Genomic DNA, 21,416 nt, shown 5'->3' with positions numbered 1-21,416 from the left:
TGTAGACACTCCTTGACAGTCTGTGTATATGAGTTTATGAATACAAGGCTTTATACCGTCCTTGCGGTGGAGCACAACCAACTCCCACTTTTAATTTAAGGTGGAGAAAAAAGAAAACAAAGTATCACATGGTCTTTGTGAATGCAGTATCCTGTTGCAGTTGTAGTTTTTGGTTTAGAATGCCTCGAAAAGAAAACACCTTTATGCTTATCTTGTAATTAAATTTTATGCACTTTAGGGCACTCCTGATTTTGACTGGTTTAATTTCACTCTAAACATCTTAAGGGACTCATTTTCTTAAACATTCACATTGCAGGTTGGGCTGCAGCCACTATTAATCAGTTCTTTTCTTTTCTTTTTTTAACATATATTATCTGATTTAATTAAACCCAACCAATTAAACCAAAAGTGAAGCATGTTTGGCTTGTGTGGGGTTTCAGTGCTAGCTCCTCTGTGGACCTTGTGGCAGGGGCGCTAGTGCAAAACGATAGTAAAGCGAGAACTTATTGGGGGAGGTGGAGGTAGAAGGACGTGGATGGTCTCTCCCCTCATCCACTTGCACAAAGGAGGGCTTTCTTTCCTGATGCCTTTGCTTTCTTAACTCCTACCTCCATTAAACCCCTGCCCTCCACAGTTCACTAAGAACACAGTGGCTTCCCAGTGGAGAACCATTGCTCTGATTGGTTTAAAGACACAGCAGGAGCACAACATATTCAGAGGACCTCAGCGGACCACACCAAACCCTTTCCCGGGCTTGAATCCTCTGGGAAGGACAGCTGGAGTATTTCACTTCTGCACCATGTCAGAGTGAAAGAGTCTTACCTAAACAGAGTCATTCTAGCATTCTGGAACATTAATCACATTATTTATATAATTAATCAGCTACTTTGATCTTAAGTAGAGACTTATCAACTCACACACTGGCTCTGTTCATTTTTACTGAATTCCAAAATAAGCAGAGTTATAATGTGTTTTTATTTTTGGTGTTTTCTCATTGTAATTCACTCAGGATCCAAAGGGTCATATGCATAAACAGCAGAATATTGTGGAAATGTTACGACTGTTTTGATTTGTCTTTCCAAAATGAATAGAAAACCGCATGCTTGTTTTAGAGCAAAAACATAGTAAGGGTTTGATTTTCCCACGTGAGAACAATGCAAACAGCCAACATTTGTGACCGCTAACTGCGTGAATGCTCCTGAACGCAGATGGTAAACATTAAAAGCAAAATAGCTTTCTCTTAAATTAAAAGAGTTGTGTGATTAAGATGTTTTCTCACAGCAGTTTCAGCTCTGCATATACACTGTGCAGTGTATGGAATTGGTAATTAAGCAAAGGTTTAACAGGAATCCGGTGTGTGTGGTTTGATACAGCACACATACAGTATGTTAGAGGTTACTGTTCATTTGTTTCGTAATAGCAACAGAGAGGAGTACTGCTACCATCAGGGTTTCTGGAAAGCTTCAAGAGAGATGGTGGAATTGAATCCTATTTTCAATACTGATAATGCAGTGATATATCATGTTGCATGATAAAGTGAAAGAGACAAACACATTTTTTTTTTACTTAACCAGGTCCACTAACACTGATACATTAAATAATGACAGGATAATCACTATAAACACTGCACAGATCTTTTTAAAAGAGCACTGACATTCTCTAATGGACAATGGGCTACATACTGTGACATATATATAGTCTGCTGGTGAGATAATATAGAAATTACGTATCATAATATGACTAAGGGTCAGTAACAAAATCTATATTTTTATACTGACTGGAATCTGAATTATCAGATACGTTACATGTGTTTCAGAAAAATCGCTAATACAAATTTTAGGGGTTCAATACATGTTAAGCTTAATTGACAAAATTTGTGGCATAATGTAAATTATCAAAAACATTTACATTATGCCACTTTTTTTTGTTCTAAAAAGCAAAAATCTAGATTTTAGGGTTTATAGACATATCGTCATGGCAACGAAGATATAAAATTGGCTATAATTTTACATGTAAAAGGTCAGTATGTGATTTCATCACACTAAAATCACAAGCAAATTGCAAATTGTTTTATCTTGTGTCTATTTGAAACACTGAGTATATTAATGTTTACACATTGGCCCCATTCACTTCCACTGCACGTGCCGAGTCGAAATGCAATTTTGTTGTAATCAACATTATGCCACAAATGCTGTTGATTGAGCTTAACTTTTATTGAACCCGGAATATTCAGTCAAGGCTACTTGACCAGTTAAATCATGGGGTGAGAATTATCACACATTTAAGAAGGCAAACAGCAATTTGCAGTATCATGACACTGTGAAAATAATTCTTTCAAGTTAAAGATATGGTGACTGTGCTAATCTTAGAAGCAATGAGTCAAAGATCTGGTTTAATTAGACTGTGTTTTAGCAGGGGATTTCAGCTGTCATTGAAGTTGATTGAATGTATTTATGTTAACTTTTGGAATGTGTGTAGGAACACTAGCAGCGTGCTGGAGGCAGAGTACAGGGCAGTGCACTGGGGTTTAATGCTCTCGGTTACTCCAATTAAACACTGCTTATCTCCAGCCATGAAATCAATTGAATTTGCCTTTTTTTAATAGCACAATTCCTGTGATCTTGTAAAATACATACTGAAGGTGGGTGGCATTCCGCAATCTCTGGCATACTCAGGGTGCTTCTAAGTGCAAAATAACAACATGCAGAGAACACACACCACTAAACCAAACAAGACAGCATGACCCACTGGCGTTAGGATGGCGGGCCAAGGCAGAAACAATGTAAACACACTTGAACTTCAGAAAATGCAGATTCAGGCAAAAGATGCTCCCATGTTATTAGTTTTGACACAATGTTTTTAGACTTCGTCGTATATAAAAGTTCAGATGTTCAAAGCAGCGGAGGGGGATACATATCAACCTAAGTGATATCAAAGCCTGTGATTTTAACATAACCCAGTGGTTCTTGTCTTTTTTGTTTCAGGACCTAGATTTTCACTGAACATCAAGTGGCAACCCAACACAGTACTTAAATTGTTTGTCTAACAATATGCAAACTTATTAACATGAAATATTGGCTGAATAGAAAAGTGTTCAATTTTGTATTGTATAAACTACAACAGAAGTATGATTTACCAGCATATAAAGTAAACCCAAATTGAATGTATTCTAAATCATATTTTCTTTTATATTGCAATGGTTTGTAAATGGTTTTCGAAGATGAGGGTTTGTCAAATGACCTGTCCATTTTGGCATCTACCTAATTTGACCAGCTCACCCATGTGACATGAATTTGTGCCAAAAAACCATAGAGTTTGATTGGATGCCCATTCTTCGACTTCACAACACAAGATATGGGAAGTGTATCCATGACCCCCCTTTTTAAGATAAGCTTATTTATTTTGTTTACTAATTGTACACAATGATTTGGTTAGTTGCACTTTATTGTTTGCATTCACCATTGTTTTCCCCTGCTCGCCACCACGACCCTGTCTGAACAGACTGATGACCCATTTTTGGTTGATCATGCCACCATAACCCATGTCTACATCATTTCTCACAAATCTCTGTGAATCCATGTGAAGAATGTGACTAGCAAAATACCTACAGTTTGTTATATGTTGTGTACTACAGCTTTTGTTTAACTAATTGCAAATAAACTGTCCCCTAAGGAATTTTAATCTGTTGTGCAAAGTCCAGGGACTTACCAGTGCTTTCTGTTTCAAAATGAAAGTCAGGAAGATTCAGTGTTGGCTGAAGTATGATATTAATGCCAAGTTTAAAGGAAAATCTCAGCATATAATACTGCAGACTACAGTCAAAGCGAAACTGGAAAATGCCATTTTTGTGGTTGAATGACATTAAAATGCAATGAATATCAACATGATTCAGCAAAATTGCACTTTCAAGTTCAAAAGTGTCTCCAGCTTTCTGTGGTAAACAGACAGGGATAAAGCAAGATTTTGATGTGTCTGACACAAAAGAGTTTGGTAAAAAATATTAGTAATATGAATAATAAACTATTTGTGCTATTCCAAAGTATAAACTGTGGAGGGGAGTTTTAAAAGACACACAGATGCATTCACACACTTTTTCCTCATGTCTGGCCAAGAAGAAAGACCTCACTCAAAAACCAACCTTGAATACCTTAAACTTTATTCACATCCAGAAAGCAATAAAGCCTTGAAATGTTCCCTTTCATGTAGAAAACAGTAGCATTTCAGTAGACCATATGAAAGTGTTTTCAACCAGACATCTTATCTCTATAACACTCCTGTGATTGCTCTTCTAAGAATCAATTCAACTTTGAATTGCCGTCTCTCTGGGCTCCCAGAGTTTTTTTTTTTTTTTACATTACCACAGTCATAACTGAGATACTTGTTGTCATAGCAGCATTCATTGCTAATGTAAACCTCTCCAGACAATCCACAATAAGGGCTAGTGATGCTAGATACAATTTAAAAAAATTTGCTGAGGCTGTTGATCTGGTCCAATAGACCGAAGCTGTCTTTGATGATCAGGCTAGGTTAGGTCATGTCTCTTAGCAGCCCAGACCCTCCCTGGGACATTGCTTTGAGATCACAGCAATTATATTCAATGCTATCTTAGCAACCTTGAGATGACAGGAAACTGTTTACTCATTTTAAAATCCAGGACTGGAGCTGCACTGCAATTTTACCCTCAATCTTAACTTTTTGTTTACACCCACAAATAATAAAAAATAAGATTATAGAAACAAGCTTTATTGTACAACAGTTGAAATCAGAACGTGGTTCCTTATAACTGTGTGTGAGAGAGAGAGAGAGAGAGAGAGAGAGAGAGAGAGAGAGAGAGAGAGAGAGAGAGAGAGAGAGAGAGAGAGAGAGAGAGAGAGAGAGAGAGAGAGACGCTCAGGAGTAGTTTTCACATTATGACTGCGTAGACGATGAACAAAAAAACTAAAAAGAAAACCGGACACCTCTCATTAGTGTTTGACTGCGGTTCGTGTGCCATGGGAATACTGACGGGAGCATCTTTAGAGACTAATGGACATTGAGCAAAATGATGGCTAAATTAGTGCTAAATATTGACGCATGGAAAGTTAGTGGCTTTTTTTGGACTTTGCGTAAAAGCGCAATTTCGAATGCGAAGTTGTTTTGAGTTTTACTTCAAACTTTTTTTACTTTTTTTTTAACTCTAGTTTTAAATAATTGGTTTTACTTTTAAATCATGGCACTATACTATGCTCTTATATTTACTCTATCGACAATATGTTTTCCTGGAAATATTTCTGGAGCAGGATCTTATGCACGATACACTCAACATGTGGATCAAAGTCAGTCTTTACCAGCTGGATCTAAGGTGACCAGTAGACATAGGTAAGATATGAACTCAAGAGTTTATCATTAAAGGGATTTCATACATGCCAATAATAGGATTGATAATGTTATTAATAATGAACATTAATTGAGTAAAATCAAATTCTGCCTGTTTATTAATGGCTGTTAATTGGATGCTGCCCAGCTTGGTGTTGGATGGGCTTTTCCCATGTCACATTATGCATTAATGTGAAATTTGTGAGACATATGCTAAAATGAATAAAATGGTAAATGTGGCCTTAATATTCGAAGAGATAGACTTATACACTACATAAATGTTCATCTGGTAACCTAAAAATGTGCCTCATGTGGTAACATGGTTTTATCAGATCCAGAAATATAATGACTGAATCAACCTGGCTACTTAAGCAAATGAAAGTCATGTTTAAATGTCAGGTAGTACTAGAAATAGTTTCTTAAATTGACCCTTTTTTCAATGTGCATCTTGTTTAGCAATGCAATTCAGTGTCATTAAACCTGTTACACATGCTAATCAATTGTGAGCATGTGTGGTGTGTGAAACAGCACAATTGGAGTGGGGGTAAATGAAATAGCGTCAGTTTTAATTTGTCTGATCCTCATAATTGGGTAAATATTGCCAGTGCTAATAAACATTCAGACAAGCTTTTTAGGATCATTGTGGCATGATTGTGTGCCATGCATGTCTTTTATTTAAATTCAGCTGGTATGACCATACTACTGTAATACTTGCTTGTGGGTGTTCTCGGGGCTTAATCCTAAAAGACTAAAGAAATATTAAAATAAAACCCTTGTTCAACTCTTACACTACTGTTGTAAATTTGAGCTCAGAATGGTAGAACTTGAAAGATTGTCAGTAAGTCTATTAAGAAAGCAAGGAGCCATGTGAGCTACTGTTGGACTGGCCAGCCCTTTTTTGGCTTTACTGAGCAGGAGTCAATGCATGTGCATTTGGACTGTGACCAGTTTTTTTTCTTCTTTTTTTTTTTTTTTTGTTGTTGACTGTAGCCAGTTGTGAAGACCTTAAGTGTACTTATCCTGGCACTAGCACAGCCAAGTGGAGTAGAGAGGTTCTGCAATGTTTGGGAAAGAATGTGTTTGCCCTTGGCACAACTTTTTAAGGCTGTCTGTTTGAACTAGGTTTTGTTTTTACAGATGTGTGTAGAATATTATACAACTTGTGGTTGCCGAAAACCTCCTTATGTGTGTTCCACTATCTTGAATGGTCACAGCTGCATGCGTTAGAATTTTTGATTGAGTTGTGCTGTGTCTTGTATGCTACATTATGCCTCATAAACAGCTGGTATGTACAGTGCCAGATGCTTTCTCTGGGTCAGGTGCCAGTAAAATGAACCTTTTTTTGCCAAGCAATCTGTTCTGAAGCTGTTTCTTAAAAACAGATGTGTGATGAATGTAATATGCATTAATTTTTCCCCATAACGTTAATTTTACTGGCATACTTTTCTTCAAATGGCAAAAGTCTGAATATGTGACATGCATTTAAAATGACCTAATATAAATTGGCTTGTTTTGTATTTAATTCGCTTATTTTGTAATGTTATGTATCGCACAGAATCATAAACAACTAGTTCCTGCTATGATAACACTGCTGACATTTTTGTGCTGCTTGAAGTCTCCGAAAACTTATAATGATGACAAACTATTTTGTTAGCTTAATCCTTGATGTAGTGTATGCAAATATGTCCTAGCAAATTGTGCAACATGTTTTGCTTGTTGAGAGTATGTATAAGCATCCAAAAGAGTTTGCTGAGCTCAGCTTTCATGTTAAACATTTCATTTTCAAAGCGGAAATACACACTTTCTTACATCTAAACCATAATTGCAAACATTTGTGAAATTGGATAGAAGTAAATTGGATACGGGAGCAATGTAGGGACATTGACCAAGCCAATACAAATATTATGGACAGATTTTTTCATTTTAAACTTGGTTCTGTTATCAATTCCTGTGCTTCTGAATTGTGCACATTATTCTCCCGAGACCTGTGCATGACTGATGTGTGTATTTTCCATTTCCCTTTTGATTTGTCACTAGTAGTACCTAATAAACGAAAGAAAATGGAGCAAATCATTTTCCTACAAATTTATGGCAAAATATGTGGACAGCAGGACTAAGTTGTGAAATTATAAGTTATAGCAAGCTAGGAAAGTCTTGTTTGTTTTTGTTTATTATGTTTCCATGAGTGTTGTTTTTTATATTTTTGAGATGAAAGTTTAACCCTTTACAGACAGCACAGAGTCTCCTGAACTGAGATCAGTCGGTTTAAATTAATTATAATTACGCATTGCATATAACAAAGTCAAAATACAAACATCCACACATGTGTGCGTGGGGTAGCACGATGTTAACCCTGAATTGTTGAAATGCTGGTCTGATTCTATGTGGTAAAGTATGTAAATAAGTTTAGTGGAAGAAAACAGTGAGAGCTTCAAAAAGGTGGATCTGACCTGTAGGTTAGATCTTTGAAATGTAGGGTCCCCCACAATGTGCATGGTGGTTACTGCCCTGGCTAAACATTGGTTTACTATTTCTGTATATGACTACTCTTATAATAATCTCTGTCCAAGCTCTGTTTCTGTTTGACATGTTGAAGAGATGCTGCATTCCTTGCCAAATTGGGTTCTGTGGATTTATCCCTGTCAAGGGAAAGTGTCTATATTCTGCCCCTTAAAATGAGATTGTCTTTTAGTCTGAGGGACACAGGCATCACGTTGTAACTTGGCACTTTCGTCTGGGCCTTCCTGTCTATGTGGACAACTAGTAAATTGTATTTTATGCAGGCAGGTGCATCCTTACTGCTGCCTGGTTTAAAAATGACAACATTTCAAAATTTTTATTTCAGTCTAACTTAACAACCATTCTTTGTTAATTACCCAATGGTGAGAATACTTCGTACGAGAATGCTGTTGGAATAGGAATATTTTTTTAAAGTTGAAGTGTGTAATTTTTAGATGTAAAAAATTAATTCTCCCACCCCAGCTTAACATGCATAGCCTACAATCAAGCCATTTGTGGGTTGATTTCTCCAAACACATTAAACAATGTGGCTCTGTGGCGAGACATCACTCTGTTTCATTGTGCATCCTGATGAGAGGTATGTTTCTCAAAACCATCGTTAGCTAAATATGGTCACAAGTTCCATCATTACCAACACAGTTCAACGATTTGATGTTTCCTGAAACCATAGTTCCAAAGAAGATTCGTCACGTAAAAGCGAATGCAGCCATTTAAAGGATTAAAAGACTGTTAAGAGAAATCGCTTTAACACACACAGATCTGTCGGAAAACATGACTTATGTGTCCTTGTTAACTTATAAGTGAATTTCTTATATGTTTTTGAAGAGTGCACATATGCCTATGTGCTCAAGTGCATCAGGGGAACCCCAATGTCTGATGTAGAGGGAAACCCTACTATTGCAGTGCAATTTATCTGTTGCATTACACAGCCGATTTTGTGCATTAAACAGCTTTCTGGAGTATGTGTAAATGCCCTATTATAATTTAATATCCACACAAAATATTACTCCTCCCTCTCTGTAGCATCATTAACATCAGCTCTCAGTTTGAATGATGGAGGTACGTCATAGTTAATACAGTTTCAGGAAACAGTTGTAACTAGCTAGTTAATTTCTCTAATGATGCATTGTACTATGCTGGTTAAGCAGTGAGTTACAGCAGGGTTGGCTCAACCAATGGCGTGAGTTTGGAGCGGTACTACTATCTGTTTGTCCAACCAATGGAAGAATGGTGGGGTGTTTAGGAAATATGTTACGCCATTATGTTTGCAATTCCATTTGGTGATGCTAGTGGCACAGAAATTACACACTTAAACTTTAAGAGTGATCTTGTACTGAAGCAAAATGGACTGTGTGGACATGTGAGACAAAGAAGCCTTTGTGACTCCAAGTGTTTTTATTTACTTTTGATCTCTTTTGATCTTACTTTTGATCTCTTTTTACTTTATAAAGCTGAGAACTACACTGCTATTTCCTGTTTTCTAAGTTCCATGAACTTGAGTATTATGGGGTAATATATTAACTCTTAAATTTCGGTCTGTTCCTCACACATCACACTATATGGCTTCAGAAGAATTTCAATCTAAGGCACAAGTGTTATGGATTAATTTTTATGGTGCTTTTATGTGTGCTGAAAAAAGTCATACTGGTTTGAACGACGAGGGTGAGTAAATGATGGCTGAAAAAGGTCAGTTTTTATTTCAGTTGTTATTAAAGTCTGTCAGTATCATTAATCTAATGTTAATTGTTGTCCAGAGGTCCTGACCACTACCGAAATGGTGCATAGCCATTGATGGCACTGTATGATACTTGTTACTTTTTTCAGTGCTGGCCAGGATGGGCCAATCACAGTCAGTATTACTGTCAGTAATGCTGAGGCATATTTGCATTCACAATAAAATTCCTTGCAATTATCAGTTTTTATTAAAAACACCTATCTTGTGTAAAAATGTCTTTAATGAGATATATAACGTTCTGATAGTTAAATGCGGATGAATGGAGGATTACATTTTTTTATAGTTATGTAACACATAAAGTGTTACCCGAATAACAACCTAGGGACAAATATATATATATAATTAATTTATTTTTACTTATCAGGAAAAACTTGAACCGAAAAAATTGATAACCACTGCTTTAGTTCATGCTGCTCTCCATAAGTACATCAAGAAATGTGCTCTTCTTTGATCAGTGTTGAATTACTTAATTAATGCTGGCTGAATATACAGGTTTGTGCCTACTTGCTCATATTTTCCATTGCCTTAAAAAGGTCATAATTGTGCATATACCTGTATGTTTGTAGTAAAACTCAAGTTCTCTTTTGATCACATCCCTCACCCCAAATTACAGGCACAGTAGGATTCATCTGCATTCAAATAATTAACAAACACAACATTTTTTTTTTGATGATGCATTATGAAGAATTTATTGATTATTATAATCCACAAAGAAGCACACAGATTTATGCTCCAGATCTCATCTGAGACTGAGTGTGTAGAGTTTGAAAGGCACAGTTATCCATGGTGAACTTGTGTACTCTCAGTGTCCAGGCCCCATTTGTTTGTATGTGAGACAGCACTTGCAGTTAATGTGTTGAGACATTCCTGTCTCAGCAGTGCTCATGATAACGAATGATTAACCAGGCTCAATGAGTTATTGTGATAAACCAGAAGCTTTGGATTCCCGCCTGGTTTCCATCCCATCTAAACTAGCTCTATGCGCAAAAATAGCAACACTTATCACTCTAATCAGAAAATGTTTTTTAGTTAAGGAAAATATGGTTTTTACTCTGAACATGAGGACATAATAGAATGCCATATGGTCTTTTGTTTACAATATAAAAATATGTTTTTTTTTTAATAAATGCATTATTCATTATGAGGTACTTATTCTAAATTCTGTCTACTGTATGCCCAGTGCCCATTTTCCCTGCTTATATCCAGACAGCTATAGATCTCTGAACAGGATGGAGATTACCCCCCTCATTCTCTCACATGTTGGGTGGATGTCCTAAATAGAAATCAATCTAACTGACAAAAGTGTCTAGTATATTCTGAACTAAGCAATAAAAACCTTGCTAAATGCTTGCACCAATGCAATGCTTCTTGGTTGTTATGGTTAGAGTAGAGTTTGGGGTTTAATTGCAGGGTGACTTTAACTCGAGGACCAGATCAAACAGTTCATTGTAAATAACCGGCTCGATTTGTTCATGATTTGTTTCAGTTTGGGGTGAACTATTCTTTTAATAAGTATAGCATGCCAATGCTTTGGTTGTATATACCAACAGGAACTGGTGTGCCTATGTAGTGACGCGGACTGTAAGCTGTGTAATGGAAGATGGCGTAGAAACCTATGTGAAACCTGAATACCAGCGCTGTGCTTGGGGCCAATGTTCTCATGTGGTTTTGTAAGTATTTGTGCACTTAAAACAGCCGAATTGCATCTGATTTACTCTTGGTCTCCACTTTATATTATGATTGTGTCAAACTAACTAAGTTTGGCCCATGTCCCTCTCTTAACTGCACGAATGTCCACCAGAACTATGTGTGGAATGGGAGAGGAGTTGAGAATCCACAGAAATCTATCACTTAAAGACATTGTCTATGAGACACGAACAAGACTAGATACAACAGGCTCAGGAAAAGGGATGTTTTATCATTTAAAGTGCCAAAAAGTAATGTTGTTGTTGTACTCATTGTTTGTTGGCAAACAAATTTCAGTTGTATGTCCAAGAAGTGCCCCTTTTTCTTGGATCTCAATAAATCTCAATACGACTTCAAAGAAAGCCATATTAGAAAGCCCCCTATAAAATACAGAAGCCACATCATAAGAATGTATGGGGTATTAACAATGTTCTAACAATAGTAACAACTGAACTAGAAAAATGAGTAAGACTTACAAAAAGCTTGCATGAGCAAAATAAACATTTCCAATGATTTTAATATTGTTTCATGTATTTGTATTGAGAGCTTTGACTGAATAAAATAACAAAAACAAGCCCAGAAACAACAGCTCAAAGATAGGAGAACAAGCCTTTATTGTACTTGGTGGCCTAGCAGAGTTCTGACCTTTTGAATGGTGATACATAGCCAAGAATATGAATGGAACAGGACAAATATTTTCTGTCTGCTACTTGAGCAGTAGCATTAGAGACTCTTCAGTTAATCTTGAAAGATGATTAAATTAAAACCGATGGCTTTCACTGACAGTTGCAAAAAACTAAATAAAAAAGTACTGCACTGGAAAAGTACACTTATTTTAAGCTTAAAGGGACTGTTCACCCAAAATGAAAATGCTGTCATAATTTACTCACCATATTGTTGTGTTAAACCTGCATGAGTTCCTTTCTTCCATGAAACACAAAAGGAGATGTTACACATAACGTTTAGCATTAGTCACTATTAACTTTCATTGGATTATTTTTTATTTTTATTTTTACATACTGTACAATAAAAATGTATATGGGGACTGATGCTCCTTTTGTATTTCACAGAAGAAAGTCATATAGATTTGAAACAACATGAGGGTGAGTAAATGATGACAGAATTTTCATTTTAGAGTGATTCTTTTTTGGAGCATAACACATATAGCTCCTATTCATTTAATTAAATCCTCTTGTTTGAACTGAATATTATGAAATACCTCACACCACAGGTATCGGACTTACAGAAAACCAAGGTACAAGGTTGCCTATAAAATGGTGACAGAGTTGGAATGGAAGTGCTGTCATGGCTATTCAGGAGAAGATTGCAGTGACGGTCCTGGTGGTTCCTCTGTCACACAGGTCAACACAGGTAGACCTACTTCTACATCTGGGTCTAACACAGGACATGGCCAAAATGGGGAAGCAGATATGGCATTACACAAAAAAATACTTTAAAGAAATGTTCCAGGATTAATCAGATCAATTAAGATCAATCAGCAGCATTTGCATTATGATGTTGATTACCACAGGAAAACATATAAAGTGGTCATGAATTGCAATTTTTTTATAATTGTATTATTTTTCCTGAGGTCTACTGATAATCGTATTGTGGTGATGTGGGCGTGGCCCAGCGATATCTGTGGAGAGCGAGGCCGGGAGTGGAAGAGCGGTAAGGATTGACACCTGTGGAAAATCATTCCTCTCCCGGCCTTGCTCTCCACAGACGTCGCTCAGCCATGTCAATCCTTACTGCTCTTCCTCTCCCGGCCTCGCTCTCCACAGTTATAAAATAATAATAGTTTAATAATATATGAAAATTTTACACTCTGTTTTTGGCCCTCAATCTGAAATGCTCGGTTTTGGCTAAGCGCCTCCTTAAAACCTCAATGTAAATGCCCACTATTGTGACTGCCTTACATTGTGCAGCCCCTCAAATTCAGCCATATTTGTCCCTCAACATTATAAAATTTCAGGGTTTACACCTAACGTACATCCAACACATTGCATCTAAGTTTGTTAAACTTTTCATCTCAAGCACAGCAGCGCCACAAACATAAAACAGTTTTTAACTGCCCCATTCTTCAACAACAGTTCCTTTGCAAAGCTTGAATCATATTAGGACTGGTTCAAAAAGAATCCACACTGATGAGCTAAAAAAAATGCACACACACATAGTCCAAAGCACGGTGAAATGATGCACACATATACTGTAGGAGCACTGAGGCGCACCTCGCTGAAAACAAACTGAAGAAACGGGTAAAGATGTCCATCTAGTTCATGTTTTCATACACCAACAATTAAAAATGGCACAGATGTGCAAAAGAATGCATCCATGATGCGTTTGTGCTAAAAAAAAACAAGAGTCAGAGCAGATGAATGAAAGAGAATGGTCTCCTTTTCAGATTTGTAAATTGACATTGTGTATTTTAAAAGCAACGAGACACATGACAGTGGTCAAAGAGTTTGTTTAGTTCATGTTTATATACAAAATAATTCAAACTAGTCCAGATGGGTCCCCTTTGGTGTTCAGGAATAGTCTGCCACACAAGGCCTGCTCTCTCTGAGCGCCAATGGGAGGGGCCAAGCATGCGATGATGCATGTTGTGGGATATGCAAATACAAATGAGCAATGTCTCATGATGTCACAAACTGGCAGATTTAAAAATGAGAAATTGCAGCAGGGTGGTAACTATAAACACTCTTTTTAGACTGGGGAGGAAGTTTTGAGTTCTTTGAGTACAGTTACCTCTTATATGTCTAAATATGAAGGAAAATTAGATTCTCCATTTCATGACCCATTTAAACGTGTCCCTTGTCAAAAATCATGGTTACAGTAGAACAATTATAATAGAAGTGAATGGGGCCAGACCATAAACGTTAAATATATTGTTTCAAAAGTATAGCCATAAGACGCAAACGTTAAACATATTAACATGATTTTACTCTATATGTAATAAAATCTCTGTTCAACATGATTTTAGTGTGATAAAATCCCTTACAGGGTTTATCAGTGATATGTTGTTATGACAAAAAAGTTGTTATCATATTAAAATCATGTTCAAATGTATAACGTTTACATCTTGGGACTGCACTTTTGAAACAATGTAAATTTAAATTTTTATAGACTGGCCTCATTCACTTCCATTTTAAATGGAATTACCTTTAACAGCAATTTTTTTTTTTTTTTAAAGAGATGAATCAAAATTATATTTTTTGGTTATCAAATTTATAAATTTACATTTATGCATTTGGCAGATGCTTTTATCCAAAGCAACTTACAGTGCACTTATTACAGGGACAATCCCCCTGGAGCAACCTTGAGTTAAGGACACAATGGTGGTGGCTGAGGGGATCGAACCAGCGAGCTTCTGATTAATAGTTATGTGCTTTAGCCCACTACGCCACCACCCCTTTATATTACAAATGCTGTTGATTGAGCATAACTTGTACTGAACCCGCAACATTCCTTCAAAGCAAGAAGATGAAAACAATTATTGATTTTCCTCAAAATATGTGAAAGATATAGTTCAGCCAAAAATTAAACATTCTGTCATCATTTTCTCAGCCTCAAACCTGTATGACATTCTTTCGTATGAGGAACACAAAAGGAGAAGTTAGGCTGACAACCTCAGTCACCATTTACTTTCATTGCATCCTTTTTCCATACAATGAAAGTGAATGGTGACTGAGGTTCTCAATGACATTCTGCCTAACGTCTCCTCTGTGTTCCATAGAGGAAGGTCATACATGTTTGGAAAAACATGAGGGTGACTAATTGAGGACAGAATTTTCATTTTGAATTGAACTTTCCCTTTAAATAATTTATTTCTTTTTAATTACCTTGGTAAATTCTACATATATTGAAACAGTGATCGATTTCCTTTGTAGGGAGAGGTGACAGTGACAAAATTAGACAACTTGAGGAACAGGTTCAGAGCTTGAATAAAGACCTTCACAACCTCCAGTCTACTTTACACATTATGAATAAGAAAATACATGATGAGTCCCGAAAGGAAGGCGTTAGTGGTGGAAACAATCTGGCTGATGCTGCCCAGCCAGAAATGAGGGAGACCATCCACAGCATTCAAACCAAACTGGATATGCTGGACAACATGACACAAGTCCATGACAAGACCCTCATCACCATCAACAACCACCTTGTGGGTGGTAATGGTATTGGAAACGAGCTAGATGGTCGCTATGACACCTTGAAAGAGGAGATTCTCAGGGAACTGGAACGGAGGGTGACGCTGTCCTGCTCAGCATGCCAAACTGGAGTTGACGGCATACAGAGACAACAGCAAGAAGACAGAGAGAGGATCAGAGCTCTGGAGAAGCACATCAGTGTGATGGAACAGCACCACCGACAATCTGTAGAGATGCTTGAGAGGGAACTATCACGTTCTCAGAGTTGCTGTGATTTACTGACTGATCTAAACAGGAGGGTTGGTGCCATGGACAGAAAGGTGAGTTCCACTGCAGAAGCATATGATATTATTAGAGGACGTCTTGAGAAAGAGTTAAGAGAAACAGGTGGAAATGGAGGCCGAGGAAAAGCATTCGATGAAAAGATGAATGGTCGTCTTAAAGACCTGGAGAGAAGACTGAATGGGACTGTTAGAAAAACAGAGCAAAAATGCTCCCATACTGAGACAAGTATGAAGGAGTTTGTCCAGCGAGAGATCAATCAGATCAAGAACTCTGTTCTCAATCAAAATAATGATCACAGTCATAGAATATCTACTATAGAGAGAGATGTCCAAGTCTTGAGGGATTCTGTCAATGATCACAAAAATAATCTTGAAAGGTTGGGAAACAAAACATCCGATCTCGACAGCAGGCTTAAATCGACGATTTATTTGTGCACTGAGACATGCAGTCCAAAAGGGAGTGAGACAGAAGATACAGTGAAAAGTCTGGAATGGAAAGTCATTGCCAATGAAAAGGACATTAAGACATTTGAAACAAAGCTGAAGGACTTAAGTGTGTCTGGTGACTCCTTAATGAACCGTATTTTAGATCTAAGCCATGATGTCGAAAAAATAAAGGATTTTACAGGGGACAATGGAGAGCACATAAACAAAATTATCAAAGATGTGGAGAATCTGGGACGTGATTGCAATGTTTGCAGTTCAATAGATGGTGAACTTCATAAGATAAGAAACATAACTAGCAATGTTTTTAACACATTCCAGGGAGAAATTACTGACTTGCGCATTAAAGTAGACTCTGATGAATATGCTTGCTCGCAGGTATGCTCAAATCTGCAGGAGGAAGTGGGTAAACTCAAAGAAGAAGTTGAGAAATGCACAGAGCAATGCAAGAGTAGCATGATCGACCATCAGAGTAAAATAGATGATCAAAATACAATAACTTACAAACTTGGCAAAGACCTCAAATCCATTCAGGGTGAACTCACAAGGACAATCCAAACATTCAACTCCATCAATGACACTGTGAAAAGTCTTAGTAACACCATAAATAGGCACAACAACACTATTTATGATCTTGGAACGTCTAAGGACAAAATTAACTCTGAGTTAGATCAGATCCAAGAGGATTTGAACAAGCACATAGAAGACAGTAAAGAGCGCTTTGATGATATTGGGCATGATATCAGTAGCTTTAACAGCAACGTGATGAACGAAATAGGTGAATGCAAGCATTCTCGAGATGGGCTTGAGAAGAGGCTCTTGAAAATGGAGGGTGTCTGCAGCAGACTGGATTCATTGTCAGAGAACCTTCAGAGGATCAAAGAGGGCTTGAGCAAGCACGTATCTGGACTTTGGACATGTGTCAGTGGGCTAAACTCCACAGTGATCTCTCATGGTGAAGCTATCAACAGCATTCAGAACATTCACATAGAGAACATTCATGGCATGATGAACAACCTCAACTCTTCAATACTACATGTTCTCAAGGAGTTCCAGACCTTCACTGAACAGGACTTTACTGGTAAATTCCTGTTAGATGTTTGGCTCAAAGACAACCCTGCTACTCAAATCTTTTCACATGTACAGTACATTTAAATCTGTTAAATTAAAATGTGTATTTTCTGTAATAAAAAGATTTTATAACTGATCTCAGTATGGGTAAAAGAATGCATAATTTGTGTCAATTACATATTATGCAATGTTTATGATCAGTTTGATGACAGTAATAACAAGTCTTCCATTTTTAATGAATAGTACATTTTCAGTCTTTGAATGTAATGTCCTTTGGACCAATCCTCAGGACCTCCTGGACCACCTGGTTCAAAAGGAGAGATAGGATCCAAGGGGCCACCAGGGCCAAGAGGACCTCCAGGCCGTGAAGGAACACAAGGGAAAGTAGGGCCAATCGGACCCCCAGGTAAATACATGACATTCTAGATATGTAAAGTTTGTCAAGACAAACTTGGATGTTAGCTTGACAAAGCCTTGTCTAAAAATTGTTTTAAAGCTTGCATGGTTATGCAGACATTACAGTAAGACAAACAGCCAGCTAGCTAGATAGTCAGACAGTCACATAAATAGAGAGCAGAGAGAGAGAGAGAGAGAGAGAGAGAGATAGAGATAGATAGATAGATAGATAGATAGATAGATAGATAGATAGATAGATAGATAGATAGATAGATAGATAGATAGATAGATAGATAACAACTGAACTGGCCTTTTGTGGATTTGTTTCCCTTTGATTTTTTGGAGAGTTGCTCTGTGCCCATAATTGAGTACTGTTACATGTACTCTATTTGATGAAGGATGAACTTCTTGCTCGTAAAACATGTACTTTCTTTAGGTATGCATGTAAGTCTATGGGATTATTTGATGTTTGATTGTAAGATCAGTAAAAAAAAAAAAAAAAAGACAACACATTAAATCATTACAGTTTAGAAGTATGTACCAAATTTGGAGAATATAGCTTGAAAGCTCTTGGAGGAGTTACACATTTTGAGTTTTCCAAGTTTGTGCAATAAAAATATGTTGGCTTGACAAAATAATACAAATAATTAGGTTCCCATGGTCATGGAAAACAAATATCAGGGAATTTTCTAATTCAGATTTCCAGGTCTGGAAAAGTCATGAAAATTGTTAAAAATCCTATAAGTGAGGGAAATTTCTATAGTGAATATACTGTATATTCTTTTCTAGTCTTCCTCTGCTCTAAAATATCTCATCTTGTGTAGATTAAAACTTGCTTACAAGCCAATTCATATTTCTAATATTTAATATTTCTATGTCTCCTGTATAGGCCTCATAGGTGAACAAGGTCAGTATTTCCAGTGTTCCATTTCCCCCAAAGAACATTGTATTATGGAATAGCAAATTTCAGTGCTATATTTTACGGCTTATATATCTACTATCACTGCTATGACTAATACAATTACCACTACTAAAAATATAGTAAATATTTGGTTTCCCTGCTAACCAGGACCTCCTGGAGATGATGCCAATGTCCCAAGACTATCTTTCTCAGCAGCACTTACACGACCACAAGATAATGCAGGCACTATTTTCTTCAACAAGGTCATGGTCAATGAAGGAAATGTATACAACCCTGATACAGGTATGTTACTGAAAATATGCTGTATATAAATCTAGGATTCCTGTTAATTTGTTTAGGCTTTATGTAATTCTTATGGCGACACTCTTAATCATAAGTTCTCTCCCATATGTATTTTGACAGGTATGTTCACTGCACCAGTAAATGGGCGATACTTTTTCAGTGCCGTCCTGACCGGTCACAAGAATGTAAAGATTGAGGCAGTCCTGTCTAAATCCAATTATGGTATTGCTCGTGGAGATTCAGCTGGCTATCAGCCTGAGGGTCTAGAGAAACCCATGGCCGAAGCAAAACACACTCCAGGTTCCTTGGTCCTCTTCAATATCATACTCCCTATGCAGGAGGGAGATACTGTGTGCATTGACCTAGTCACAGGTAAACTTGCCCACTCTGTGGAGCCCCTTACAATCTTCAGTGGAATGTTACTCTATGAGGACACAGACATATTATAAGAACCATCGAAGGAGATGTCAGGTGTAAAAAGTAGTATGTGGACAACTGGTGAAAATCCTATTCAGAGACTTTTTTTATGAGCAATTTTACATATATTTTCGGTTATCAGAACAATGGACTGAGATTTTTTTTATATATGGTTACATTTTGTACGTTTATTCTTGTCATGAAGGACAGATCATATTCATTTATATGAAGAGCACAAATGCAATTTATTTTTGTTAACGGCACCACACCGATAAGTACATTATTCCCCTCTCACCTTGAGGCATTCACCACTATGCTTGGACACTACAATACACCTTAAGAAAATACTTCAAAAGAAGAGAGAGTCAGTTGGCAAACGTAGATCTGTTATGATACTGTGGTGTGGTTTCATTTTAAAATTAGTTGAGTTTACATTCTCAAAGTCTCCATTCAGGGGTTTTTTCTCCTTGAGATGAATGCCATAAATATCACACATGATCTTTTCTATTATTCCCCATTTCCTCTCAGTGTTATTCTTTCATATTTGTGGCACATTTTTTTCACTTACAGTAACCTCCAAATTTGGAAAAGTATGTATAAATGGACAAGCACAAATAAAGCAGGCTATGCTGTAAAGGAACAGTTTTAGACGTTCCAGAGGCTATAGGTCAGGAAGCCTCTCTAACCCATGCTTTTGTGACTATTCCAAAGAAAACCATCAAAGTTGTTTAAGCTAGATGCAAAATGATTCCATTCTGGCAAGCTTTTTGTCTTTGGATTTTTATTTTCTCCCTTCTCACTGCAGATTTTTTTCTAAATGGACTAATTTTAACAGCTCAAAACCTGTATCTTTGCCAGAAATGCATTTGTGTGACCTGAGCTGTCTTTGTCGTCTATGCCTGTTTGATGTTTTCTTTAATACAAGGGATTAAAAAGGACTTTGCATTGAAGAGTGTAGCACTGTGAGACCAAACACTGGCCATTCAGTCCATTTCAAACTTCAAAAGAGAGGAATTCATTAAAATGTCTTGATAAATATTACTTCACAATGTTTCATTTTGCAGTAAACCAGCTAATTTGCATGATTTGGAATTGGGACCAGATTATATCAGCTGGTCATTCATAACCTGAACCGCACATTCACAAGCGATAGTTTCATGCCCTCCTTACCTCTCATCACTAGTATTACTATGCAGTATTATAATACAGCAAATAAACTATTTGACTATTACACAATCCAAAAGTCCTCATAATTGTTTCAGCCCATACTTTTTTAATGATCACTAATTTACTGAAAGTACTCAGAGCATTGACTATACAATATCATTGCAATGCTGTTTTTTAATAAAAAATATTTAATTTTACACACCTTTCATTTTTAGTAGAGATTATTTTCCTCTTAACAGCCAAACCATCACTCAACTAGATTTTTAAATTGTATTGAGTGGTGCTTGCCTATGCAAAAGTTGCCGCCACAATGCTAGAGTATAGTGGATGGTTTAAGCACATTGCTTTGCGGTTTACGAGGATGATATGTGTAGCTGCTTACAGGCCCAAGAACCCACAAGTATGATATTTTTCCACCTGTGTGCATAAATGCAGAGGGTTGAGTTACATGCTAAGGTTTATGCTGCCTTCACGTGTTTTCAGAATTATAGTTAATATGAGTTTAACACCCTGAAGTTGCACATGAATGATCCCTCAAATCGTAATTACGACTGGGAATCTCTGAGATAATTCTGATAGCCGAGATTCCGAAATGGGAGGAGTCGTAAACCATCAACACGGCAGAGGAGAGAACAGTTTCTGTAGTAAATGACAGGTTTTATACATTTTTCTAAATATAGCTAGCATAATTATTAGTGCTTGCCATTTCAGCCATATTAATTTATGGATATCAACAAACATTTGATGCATGGTGTACATTTTTATATCATGTATATAGCTTGTAATAGACCAAATGTGTATTATTGTCAGCAAGCTAACTAAATATGGTGTCTTAAAGTTCCTCAAGAAATATGTATGACTGAACCTGGCATCGTCCATGTTTCACGTTCTTTCCGACAATAAAGCACTTGAACGCCATACTCATAATTACCACTTATGAAGTGGAAAGTAGGATAATTCCGAGAGCACATGGACCTGAGAAGCACGTA

At 36.9% G+C, this 21,416-nt stretch overlaps 1 protein-coding gene across 1 annotated transcript; it reads left to right on the top strand.

Annotated features, from left to right (window-relative positions):
- The first annotated feature begins 4,897 nt into the window (after nt 1-4,897).
- LOC127622501 (EMILIN-1-like) lies at nt 4,898-20,604 on the top strand. Its single transcript, XM_052096603.1, has 8 exons — nt 4,898-5,358; nt 11,161-11,280; nt 12,528-12,667; nt 15,187-17,253; nt 17,533-17,649; nt 18,529-18,546; nt 18,709-18,843; nt 18,964-20,604. The coding sequence occupies exons 1-8, from the start codon at nt 5,210-5,212 to the stop codon at nt 19,290-19,292; spliced, it is 3,075 nt and encodes a 1,024-aa protein (XP_051952563.1). The 5' UTR covers nt 4,898-5,209; the 3' UTR covers nt 19,293-20,604.
- Nucleotides 20,605-21,416: the final 812 nt, after the last annotated feature.

The sequence above is a fragment of the Xyrauchen texanus genome, chromosome 28 (genome assembly GCF_025860055.1).
Source record: "Xyrauchen texanus isolate HMW12.3.18 chromosome 28, RBS_HiC_50CHRs, whole genome shotgun sequence".
In the NCBI taxonomy this organism is placed as follows: Eukaryota; Metazoa; Chordata; class Actinopteri; order Cypriniformes; family Catostomidae; genus Xyrauchen; species Xyrauchen texanus.
Note: the sequence above shows the minus strand (reverse complement) of the source record. Positions and strands in the feature narration are given on the sequence as shown.